At 34.8% G+C, this 12,970-nt stretch overlaps 1 protein-coding gene across 4 annotated transcripts in view; it reads left to right on the top strand.

Annotated features, from left to right (window-relative positions):
* The window catches only part of bag5 (BCL2 associated athanogene 5), a 42,225-nt gene that overhangs the window by 4,285 nt on the left and 24,970 nt on the right, over positions 1-12,970 (top strand). Inside the window, exon 1 of one of the 4 annotated variants that reach the window (XM_073919880.1) lies at positions 1,245-1,586. The exons of 2 other annotated variants lie outside the window; for them this stretch is intronic. In XM_073919880.1, coding sequence (XP_073775981.1) covers positions 1,555-1,586 — 32 coding nt within the window. In that variant the 5' untranslated portion in view covers positions 1,245-1,554. Of the gene's footprint in view, positions 1-1,244; positions 1,587-12,970 lie in introns of those variants that run through there. One more of the 4 variants, NM_001034183.2, reaches the window with a different exon arrangement.

Here is a 12,970-nt window from a genome sequence, read left to right as displayed (position 1 = left end):
TGATATAAAAACTATTACACCAGATTGGTTAAATAGCTCTGTTAGAAAATAATTCATTATTTTACATTGATTGGCATGATTTTGTAGGGGACTGATTGAATCATGCATAAAACAATTTACAAGCATAGATAAACAGGGCAACGACAAAACTGCTGAGATAAACAGTGTTTTATGTTTGTTTGTTTTTTATTTTTATTTTTTTGTTTTTTTTTTGGAGCATTCAGTACAGAAATCGAATAATCAAATGTAAATTAACACGTCTTCTTTATATAAAAAAACAAGTACAATTAATATTTGTTTAAGATTTAAAAGTTATAATTTCTTGTGCCTGAATGTATTAAACTCTTTGAAATCACATGCAAATGATATTTTTTTTTATTTAATTTTGGTTCTGCATCTGCAGCTACTCCACAAATCACATGTACTCTGAACTCCTGTGCTGTTCAACATTGCAGATGTGACTACTGCAGATGGGCACATGGCAATATTAATGCTGATAAGATATATTGTACAGCCTATAATGAAGAATATTATTGCTTAGCTTGCTTTAAACACTTGAAAACGTGCACGTATTTTTGGTTGGTTCGTTTGAAAAGATTTTAGCTTTTTTTTGCTAGTTTATATATATATATATATATATATATATATATATATATATATATATATGTGTGTGTGTGTGTGTGTGTGATAAGCATAGGGTTGTTCAAATAGTAAACTCATTTAATGTATCATCCTTTTAATTTAGGCCTACTTATTTTTTTTTTAAGGTGTAACAAAATTGTTAGATTTAAATCTGATGTTAAAAAGGCATTGTATATTGTGTTTTCCAATCCTCAGAAGGTAACACTTTCCTCTGCTTCGGGAAAATCCGTACTCCTGTTTTTTTAATGTAAAGTCACTTTCTGAAGATACATGACAAGTTACGTAAATATGTATTTTAAAACAACACAAGTATCACTGTGATTTATCTGAAATAAAACACACTATAATTTGTGCAGTGTAGTATGGTTTATTTTTTTCGACAAGGCAACTGTTTGAAAGAAACAAGCGCGTGCTAAAAACAGGAACAATACAATAGACACGGGTGTCCATGCAAATAATTACAACATTTTATAAACTCTGTGATGAAATAAACACCGGGCTTACGAAAATACATCAAAACAACCATGAACTGCGAAGCGAATTTTTGACGTCATGATTTGTGTACATGGAATCAGCCGTAAAGTTGCGCATGCGCTGTGAATGGGGGAACAGGGGAACTGAATTCTCCGGAACACCGGCGTAACAACGCAACTGCACAGACTGTTACTGAATGAATCTTTTACTGAACTGATTCAAAAGAGTCACTAGACCACTGGCGCTGATCGAGGAAGGGAAGGGAAGGGAAGGGGAGGGGCAGGAATGCGGTCCACGCCGATGTAATGCTTCAACTGATCTGAATGCCTGTTTGCCTTTGCCAGTATCACTGCAACTCTGCGATCCAGAAATTACTGGAGTGTTGTGCCGTGCAAAACATTTTACTCGCGTGGCTGATGGAAAAGGAGCCCCTTAAACATGTGCGCGAACGTTTTCGGCGCGTTGAAGAGGTGAGAAATATGCTGCGCATCCCAGGAGGTGGTGAGATATGCTGGGTATGGCTGGCTGGTGTTCAGAAGCCATAAAAACGTCATTCTGCGATGTTTTCATTCATGTGCATCTATTACTGAACAATCGTTATGGTGAGGCATGGACAGGCTTGTGTTAGATTCTCCCTCTGCTGGATTGATTCTATAGTTCATGTCAAAGATGGAGCCGTACGGTCTTGGGGGACCAAATGTAGTCATTTTGGAATCAGCCGTTGCAAAGCATATTTAGTCATGTTATGTCTTCTGAATCATGTATCTAAGAACTATAAGACAGCTTAATGATTGCATATATGATGATGGTCAGATGTGTGTTCAGCTAACATGTACAGGGCAGCTTTTTTAACTGAGCATGCCAGTAACATCAGCATCATGAGCTGTGTACAGTTCCACAATCCAGGGCAGGTGAAACCAAAAACACAGCACATTGCCATCAGTGTTTCAACAGACACTCAATGTAAATTCAAACACAAAGTATGACAAATGCAGATTTTCTTGAAAACTACTCAAAGATCAGTGATCACTAACAGGTGGTCGAGACCCAGAAGCATCCCATTTGGATCCGTACATGCAGCCTATAGAGGTCTGCGCAGGTCTGTTACTTCAGTCCTGCTCCCCCTGGGCGTTACTTCGCACCCAATCACTCCCACTATTTGTTAGCTCTGTTTACCCCCTATATGCTAAGAAAATCTTTCTCCCGACCGACTGTTCAAACTGATTTAAGACTAGAGATTAGCTAAATGCTCACTCTTTGCTTAAATGTTTGCATTCTGTGCAGTTTCATTTACCACAGTCCTGCTGATAACCGAGCTCTCTGGAATGAATGTTAATAAAATTGCATGTTGCTTGGTAATGCAAGCTTAATGTAAACAAGAAATCAATTCTTTAAAAGGGCTCAAATATTAGGATGTGTTGACATAATTACTAGCTGCATAATTGGTTGCGGCTTTTGAGTCATGACGTAAAACAGAACAAGGTCAATTTAAAGGTGTGATAAGTGATCTGCCTAAATGCTACAGGCTAGCATAATATCTTTAAAACGCAATACCTCCCCTGCCATATAAAGCCACGCCTCCTGAAATCATGAACACGCACACTAAAGATGACAGTAGACAACCAACTAGATCATGTCATTCGCCTGTTATACTTTATAATACTACAATTCTGAATAAAAAACTGTATTAAATCTAACATGTTTTCAGTTGTGTAGCAAGCAAAACTTGTCATAATGTGCAATATTCATGCATGCAAGGTCTCACTCATGCACTTTGCCCTAAAGCCACTACGGTTGTCGTTGGCCAGCGGCGTGCAGGAATTACACTTATTACCAAGACATACTTGTTATTTCAGACCGAATATTCGAAGTAGCATAGTAAACCATATAGAGAGCGCATCGCAGGCTGTCATTGTTAAAAAAAAAAAACCACTGTGAATGTAAAATCAACTTCCTCAGTAAAGCAGGCTAGGCAGAATAGCGCTATTTACTTATATTTTGTTGTTAAACTTAATAAAAATCAACATTATCGATTCTGTAGAATGGTACCTTATAAAACTGAAAATAGCCACATTATTCTTTCGCTGGAAGATTTCAGTGGCTGAACAACACTTTTGTGCATATAACCCAAACATAAAACAACAAAATCTACATAAGTTTTGCATGACTAAAATTGTTTTAAAATATAACATTACCTGTCTAAAAATACTTCAGCCATGGTGTCATCCTTCATCCAGCGTGCTAAAGTAACTCAAATATTGATTCAGGATTTTCAAAAGTTTTGATTTAGCAATTAGCATTTGTTTTTACTGCTCTCTCTCTCTCTCTCTCTCTCTCTCTCTCTCTCTTGTGTGCAGGTAAACGCGGAAAAAAAATGATGGATCTGTGTGAATGGCTTCCCAGATGTACAAATCTACATTTGTTGACAGACAGTTTGGGCTATCAGAATTATGGGAATTGTCTGCCTGACAATTTTTTAATTGGATGAACATTTTTTAGACTTATGCCTTACCCAGTATATAAAAATACATATAAATACATTTATATAATTTACTTTAATCATTACTATTGGAATGTGCAGAGATTTTCAACCAGCACAACAAAAATGTTTCTGAAAACAATCCCCTTTAAACTTTTTATTCCTTTATTATATTTTCTTAAGCATTTTATATGAACATAAAAATTTCAAAATTGTCTTATTTTTTTTAAATTATTTGAACAAATCAAATTAAATCAATTAAAGAGCAAATCAAACAAGGTTTGCTTTATAGATTTCTCGGTAGTGTAACAGTATTAAGACACAAAAATGTAATAATCAAATATAAAATAACTCTTTAAAGTCTTCATTGGGTAAATGATGTTTTACAATTAATCTGTTGTTTTAGTATGCCCAAGTTATTTGTTTCTGAAATGTTTCATCATACCAAAAATTTTCTCAGTTTCTGTTTTAACGCTTAAGTGAGATAAGTGTGGTGCTAATCAACAAGAGAAGGTACAAATAAATGGTCAGTGCAGCATACCAATCCAGCGGTACAAAAGTTTATGGCTGGTAATTACCGCTGATTTCAATTAAAGTGAAAACCATGATATTCAAAAAAATGCATAAAAGGCTTAAAACAAGAAAAAAAATATGTGCTTAAATAGAAGACAGATTAGAAGTTAATTACGTCAAGCAAACAGATCTGATCTTTAAGATGTGCCATTATCTACCTCTTTAAAGACCCATTGCCTACTGCAGTAAAAATTGAAAAAACAACGTATATGTCTGAGAATGCTTAGCAATGCCCTTGTCCCACGGCTGAACTTCAGCTTTGCAAGACATCCTCACCTGTATAGTGAAAAGTTGATTGCTGGCACAAGGTCAGCCAACTAGGTAAGAGAATAGAAGTAGTTAATCAGGCTCCTCACCCTTCCAACTAGTTGCACATTATTTCTACAACCCCAAATCAGAAAAAGTTGGGACAGTATGGAAAACGCAAATTAAAAAAAAAGAAAGTAGTGGTTTTAAATTTACATTGCAGACAATATAAACACAAAATTTTTAATTCTCTGTCAACTTCATTTCATTTGTAAATATGCATCCTTTTCTGTGATTCATACATGCAACACACTCCAAAACAAATTGGGACAGGAGCAATGTAGGGATAGCAAACACTATTGATTCTATGATGCAGCTGTATGTAGAAAATGACAAAAAACAAGGCTGTGAAAATTTTGGAAAGCCTGGTTATCAGTGGCACTGGTAAATGCTGCCAGCAGCTTATCACTTGTGCTCACATTTTTGCACGCTTAATGCTTTGACAGACATATTTAATGCTGAAAGATCGCCTACTTGTTCAGATTAATGTTTATGAGATTATTTTTTTTCCTTGGTGTGAAACTTGCATTTTACATCTGTAAATGTTAAAAGTCATGAAAATATTTGCTGTCAGAGGTGCTTGAGCCTTCATATACTTTTTGCTAAAATATTTATTGTTGGACATATATTTGTTTGTATGATAGTAGGTTTAGAATATAATGCTACAATGATAGAATGGCATGTGACTTTTAACCCGTTATTGATGCAGACTTGATTAGTCACTCTATTGGTTTTGTTTTTGCATCATTTAATTGGACAAAATTGGCCAGGATGTTGTATACATCTTATTTACATATAAAACATACTTGCATACCGGCACATAAATTAAACATACCTTTATCTTCTGCTAAAGGCCCATTTCCCATTGCAGTCACGTTTGAAAAACAACGTATATGTCTGAGACTGATGGGCTATGCCCTTGTCCTACGGCTGAACTTCCAGTGGTTTTGCAAGACGTTCTCACCTGTATAGTGAAAATATTCGGGTGATGCAAAAGGTCAGCCAACTAGGTAAGAGAGTAGAGGGAGTTGATCAGGCTCCTCACCCTCCCAACTAGTTGCACATTATTTCTACAACCCTAAATCAGAAAAAGTTGGGACAGTATGGAAAATACAACCGGAAAAAAAACAAAACAAAAAAATCATGCTCTGTCAACTTAATTTAATTTGTAAATATACATCCTTTTTTGTCCTTTAGACCTGCAAATCATTCCAAAACAAATTGGGACAGGAGCAATTTAGGCATAGGAAGCACCATTGATTCTATGAAGCTGCTGTATGTAAAACATGACAAAAAAACAGGGCTGTAAAAATGTTTGTAAAGCCTAATTATTAGTGGCACTGGTAACTGCTGCCAGCAGCTTATCACTTGGGCTCACATTTGTGCACACTCAATGCTTTGACAGATACATGTGCTGCTAAAAGATCACCTACTTGTGCAGATTAATGTTTTTGAAATGAGTTTTTTGCTTAGTGTGAAACTTCCATTCTCATCTCATTTTTGTCTGCTTTTCCGGGGCCGGGTCATGGGGCAGCAGTCTTAGGACAGAACCCCAGATTTCCCTCTACCTCTCACACACTTTCTCCAGCTCCTCCGGGGGGATCCTGAGGCATTCCCAGGCCAGCTGAGAGACATAGTCCCACCCTCCTGGGTCTTCCCCGAGACCTCCTCTCTGTGGGAAACGCTTGGAACACCTCCCTAGGTTGGTGTCCAGGCAGCATCTGAAACAGATGCTTGAGCAACCTCAGCTAACTTCTCTTGATGTGGAGAAGCAGTGTCTCTACTCTGAGTGAAAGAGCTCCTCACCCTATCTATAAGGATGTGCCCTGCCAGCCTGCGAAGAAAATTAGAAGAACATGACACAAAGCTCATGACCATAGGTGAGAGTAGGAACGTAGATTGACCTGTAAATCAGAGCATTGCCTTTTAGCTCAGCTTCTTCTTTACCACAACAAACTGATACATCGACCACATTACTGCTTCCGCTGCACCAATACGCCTGTCAATGTCACATTCCATTCTTCCCTTAACCGTGAACAAAACCCCAAGATACTTGAACTCCTCCACCTGCGGTTGGGACTTTACGACATCTGCAAATGTTAAAAGTCATGAAAATATTTGCTGTCAGAGGTGCTTGAGCTTTCATATACTTTTGGCACAAATATTTATTGTGGGACATTTATTGGACACCTGTCGTGTGACTATAGCAAATTTGCACAATGATATATTAATGCTCAAACAATATATTGTCATAATGTTATAAAATATGATTGTACATAAAAAATGTACTGTACAGTGTTATTTTTGGTATTTATATTTCTAATCATAGTTTGATTTTAACAGCACAACAGTTAATACTGCATCACACAGTAAATACTTCTGGACTTGCAAAATGTGGGACCACTTAATGTGAACGTTATAAAAAAAATAGTACTGTTATAGTTCAGTCATTGTATACTTTCAACTTACACTTTTTTATATTTTGTTTTTTCTGGGATTTCACCTTTAATTGATAGGACAGTTTTTTTGTATTGTGAACATCGTTATTTTGTTATATTTGGAATGATTAATTTGAATGTGACGCGGTGGCACAGTAGGTAATGCTGTCACCTCATAGCACGAAGGTCGCTGGTTCAAGTTTTGACTGGGTCAGTTGCCGTTTCTGTGTGGAGTTTGCATGTTCTCCCCACGTTCACGTGGGTTTCCTCCGGGTGCTCCGGCTTCTCCCACAGTCCAGACATGCGGTACAGGTGAATTTTGTTGGCTTAATTGTCCGTAGTGTATGAATGTGAATGAGTGTGTGAATGTTTCCCAGAGATGGGTTGCAGCTGGAAGGGTTTCCGCTGCATAAAACATATGCTGGATAAGTTGGCGGTTCATTCTGATGTGGCGTCCCCAGAATAGTAAAATAACTAAGCTGTAAAGAAAGAAAATGAATGAATGAATGAATGAATAATTTTAACTTTGGACTTGAATTGTAGCTATCAGTTTTGGTATTTACTATCATTGTGAGTTTTTGAGCAAGAGAAAATAATTTGTTGATTCAGAGGTAACAAAAGGAGCAGTCGTGTATTTAGCAGCACTTACAGTACCTACTTATAATCTCTTGCTGGTATGGATGACATGTTAGCACTTTTGCGCCACCCAAATTTTATAGTCAAGAGGTCTTTTGTGCCTTAAATTACTGGATAGCAGAGAAGGAGAGAGGGAAGGAATTGGACAGATGATGTTTCTGACTCATCCTTATCTGACCCTGCCCTCTCCCGTAATCACAGCATAATGCCAGATTAACATTGTGCTGTTTCTCAGCTGTGAGAAATGGAGAGTCAACAAGCTATGTGAAATATATACATGTTTCCTTGAACTCGGATGTTTTGGGAGTATTTAAGAAGTATTTATTTAATTTTCTGGAATGTAATTTTCTATTTTGTTTATTTTTGATAGCAGCTTTTAAATAGGCCCCTGTAGGTTGGTGGCAGCTGTAATCCTTTTTGAAACAGACCTGAGTATTTTTTCCTGTACAGCAGTCTGTTTGTTCACCTGGTTATGTAAAAGGATAAAACACCTGAGGCATACTTTTGCAAGAAAACAGAAAACTAAGAGTAAATATAAGCAAGCAGGATTGAATTCAGTTGAAGCTCCATTATATTCTTGATGATTATTGTCAAAAAAAAATTAGCTTTGATGTATGCCTCTGTTTGTAACATTTTTACAGATTTTCTTATTTTATATACTTTCATTTAAAGGCTAAGGATTAGAAAATTGTTGTTTTTCTGAAGAAATGTATACAGTACATTATTCATCATTTTATATTCATCATAGCATTTAACATAAAGACTCAATCTTTGTAAACTTGCATAATCGGTCTTATAAACTTTGTCTCATTTTAATTGCATAGACAATGCACACTATTGATATGAAAATAGCAAAGTTCTAATTTAGTCTTTAAATCATGTAAGTTCCAAAGCCTTAAATCAGCAGTTGGCCAAACTCAACCTTAACATTTTTTTTACAGCCTAGTGCATTGCAAGCACTATTGATTCTATGAAGCTGCTGTATGTAGAACATGACAAAAACAGGGCTGTGAGAATTTTGGAAAGCCTGGTTAATAGTGGCACTGGTAACTGCTGCCAGCAGCTTATCTTTTGTGCCCACATTTGTGCAGACTTATTGCTTTGACAGATATGTGTGCTGCCGAAAGATCGCCTACTTGTTCAGATTAATGTTTTTAAGATAAGTTTTTTTTCTTGGTGTGAAACTTGCCACTTGAGCTTTTATATACTTTTTGCTAAAATATTTATTGTTAGAAAAAAAACAGTGAATTTGTAAAATGTTGAACCTACAAGTATTTGTTTGCATAATAGCAGTAACTTGAAAGTAACTGTTGTAATGTAATTATTTATTTTAAAATGGTTTTATGAATGAATTGAAATTCTGATTTAAAAAGTATTATTTTTGTTTTCAGAATGTAATGCTACAGTGTTAGAATGTCATGTGAGTTTAACAATTTTCGATGCAAACTTGATTAGTCGCTATTGCTTTTGTTTTTACATCATTTAATTGATCCAATTTAAATATAAAACATACTGACATATCGTGGGGCGGCACAGTGGCTCGGTGGTTAACACTTTCGCCTTGCAGCAATAAGGTCGCTGGTTCAAGTCCCGTTTGCACTAGTTGGCATTTCTGTGTGGAGTTTGCATGTTTTCCCCGTGTTCGCATGGGTTTCCTCTGGCTGCTCAGGTTTCCCCTACAGTCCAAAAATTGCAGTATTGGTAAATTGAATAAACTAACTTGGCCATAGTATACGAGTGTGTGTCAATGAGTGTTTATGGGTGTTTCCCAGTACTGGGTTGCAGCTGGAAGGGCATCCGCTGCGTAAAAACGTTTGCTGGAAAGTTGGTGGTTCATTCTGCTTTGGCAACCTCTGAAATGGAGACTAAGCCCAAGGAAAATAATTGAATAAATCAAGGACATAGGAAGGAATCAAGGAAATGATCACCATTCAGATATTCAGATATACTATTCTTTGATATCATCTAGCCTTGCAAATAAGATATATCCAGACATGGCTGAAAGTGATGTTAATGTTAAAAAATGAAGAAAGTTCTTATCTTAAATTTTTTATGCCCACTATGGTTGGAAGTAAAAAAAAAAAAACAATAGATCACTTTTCTTGATTCTAAGGATCCCGAATCGACTCTCAAATGTTCAGATTCAGTATTGATTCTGTATTCAAATGAGATCTGTGCATTCCTGTGTGGGCACTAGAGGTGCAGCGATTCTCTGTAAAAATTTGTATCGTCCCGATGTACTCCCACACTTTGGTATGCCCTGTGTTTCGCAGTTCAGACATTGTTAAAATTGGCTAATATTTAGCCCTTCTTTTAGATTTGTTTCCTTTTTTAAATATTTACCAAATGATGTTTAACAGAGCAAGGAAATTTTCACATTATGTCTGATATTTTTTCGTCTTGAGAAAGTCTTGTTTGTTTTATTACGGCTAGAATAAAAGCAGTTTAAAATTTTTTTTAAAACATTTTAAGGTCAAAATTATTAGCCCCTTTAAGCTATATTTTATTTCGATAGTCTACAGAACAAACTATTGTTATACAGCTACTTGCTTGATTACCCTAACCTGCCTTGTTAACTTAATTAACCTAGTTAAGCCTTTACATGTCACTTTAAGTTTTATAAAAGTGTCTTGAAAAAATACCTAGTAAAATATTATTTACTGTCATCATGGCAAAGATATTAAAAATATTAGTTATTAGTAATAAGTTATTAAAACTATTATGTTTAGAAATGTGTTGAAAAAATCTTCTCTCCGTTAAACAGAAATTGGGGGAAAAATAAACATGGGAGCTAATAATTCTGAATTCAACAAAATATAAACAGTCAAGTGAAACAAAAAATGTATAAAACTTTTGAAATTTTGTAGTTACATTTTTTTTCAATATTTCGCATGAATTGAAATGTATTATCATACTATTTCTAAAGATGTTTGGTGACAATTTATTTTAGTGACTGATATTATTTTAATAAATAAATCTGTTTAATAAATTGTTTCGTTTAAATCTCTTGTAACATATTGTGGCATTTTTTATGCTTTAGAAGAGTTAAAAATTTACATACCGCACCTTTCAATTAGTTTAATATGCTTCAGATTGTTTATTCAAATTTGACCAATCAGATGGGTCCTGTAATATCTTCATTCCCAACTCTCCAATAGGTACTGTTAGGTGAATCTAGAAAGAAAAATAGGGTGGGTGTTTTCTCTGTTTTTTATTTCCATTAATCAATATAAGAACTTGCATGTACATTCTCAGTAGCTTTATATTATATTTAAAAAGCCTTAAAGTTTGGTCTAGGCACAAATAAACTCTGTCTCTTTAAGGACCGTGAACATGACCTATCCATGACATCACAGACACTTCCCTAATGAATAGCAGCAGCAGTTGATTCCCAAATATAATCTTTTGTACTTTGAATCTGCAAAGGTAAGAGAGCATTGAATTGGGTGTGTTCTTGAAGGACACTTTAATTTTCTAAACTAATCTAAATCTACATTTCAGTTGTCAGAGCTTTTGGATTGATTTATCTGAATAGCTAGTCTGCAGGCAAGATTCAGTAGGACCACAATGGTTGTTGTTACCGCATACTCTGTAAATATTTGTTTGGGCAACAACAAGGTTTAACTACTCTGACATTTTTCAAAACTTTCATGTAGGGAATGTTGCTGTTAAAATCAGATGAATGTAATCATTACATAAAGGCTTGGTAAGCATGAATAATATTTCATTGACAGGAAGGACTTAAGATAAAGTCAGATAAAGTCAGGAATATGATCTTTCAGAATTTTGGAAAACGTTAAATTTGGATTGCATTATTATCTTTTAAAATGTTTTATTATTATTATTATTATACTTGCTCTACTTTCTAATTTACTTACTATTCACAAAGTTTGTCCCCCTAACAAGGTTTGTGGGTTTTGTGATGTGTCATGCATTCAGTCAGATCCTTTTTCCTGTGGTGGCTTGCTTGTTGTTTATGAGGGGTGTAGTTGAAAACGTCTGGCTGAGTCATCACAGCTGTACAACACATACATTCTGAAGTCTCTGCAGATGTACAAAACAGTTTACCTGGGTCAGGATTAGGGCTGCACAATTTATCGTATCAGCATCGATATTGCAATGTAATGTGTCACATTGCAGGATATGCAATTTTGAGGTTGTATTATAATTCATTATTTGCATGTGTATTTAATGCCTGTGATTGTATAATGACCCTGAAGCATTCAGGCATAAGAAATTGTATAATTTGTGACTTAAACAGCAATTTAATTTATAAAAAAAAAAATTGTATCATTCAGTTGCTGTACTTTAATATTGTTAGACTCTGAAAACGATAAAACACTTTTTTAATTGTATCTTTTTCTTGAATTTATTTAAAGATTGCCATGCAAGAAAATTCTCACAACACATGCAAATTTAGAAATGCACTGCAAATGGCACAGACCCCGTCAAAATTGTGTCTGGGGACCGTAAAAAGGTCATTATTAGATTATTTGATTTTATGGACATGCACTTTTACTGCAGATTCATCCCAATTGATCTAACATAATAAATTCTTTCCAAATAAACATATTAATATATCATATAAAATTGTATTCATGTCGCATTATATATCACAAAATATAAAAATATCACAATGCTAGATTTTTTCCAATATTGCACAACCCTAATCAGGATTAACCCTTCTCACACAATAAAGATTTTAGGTTGAAGCAATTTAGAAGAAAGAAACATTAACCATCATATATAAGCCTGGATGTCATTTGGAATGATATTTTGTTCTATTTTTCCTTTCTTTTTTCTGAAAAATCACAGTTCACGATTTTATAAAAAAAAAAAAAATGTGATGTTGCTTTTACTGTATTGCAAATTATTTGAGGAGTACAGCCCAACAAATATCCTTATTTAAAATAAAAGCCTTTAAATGGTAACAAAAAAAAAAGACAAAAACTTTTGCCTAATTTAGTAAAGATAAAAATCTTTGTTATATTTTAATTACACATGACAAATACACATGTACAAGTTAAACAAAGTAGTTGTTTGTTTTTCAAGTAGCTAGGTGTATTTAGGAGTAGCATTTAAAAAAAAAAATTATAAACACTTATAAAAATGATTGTGTTGTTTTGTTGGGAAAATGAACAGTCTGTCAGATAAAGAAGAGCCAGAGATTCAATTAAAGAAAGTTTACTGAAGATAGTTCAGCAGAAGCCAGCCTCAACACTCACAATGAGTTTGTAGGACGCTCCTCTTACAATCTCAAAACATCAACAGTTATACTCTTAAATAACGTCATTAACTACGGCATACATATAGGTGTTTTAACCTGATTAGTTAAACCTGATTGTATTAGCCTGATTGGTTTAAACACAGATAGACTAAGAAAATTTCCACGTGGGTACATGCGTACAACTCTGAACAATAT

Source organism: Danio rerio, chromosome 13, assembly GCF_049306965.1.
Source record: "Danio rerio strain Tuebingen ecotype United States chromosome 13, GRCz12tu, whole genome shotgun sequence".
NCBI classification, from domain to species: domain Eukaryota; kingdom Metazoa; phylum Chordata; class Actinopteri; order Cypriniformes; family Danionidae; genus Danio; species Danio rerio.
The sequence above is the reverse complement of the archived record's forward strand: the minus strand, read 5'-3'. Positions and strand labels throughout refer to the sequence as shown.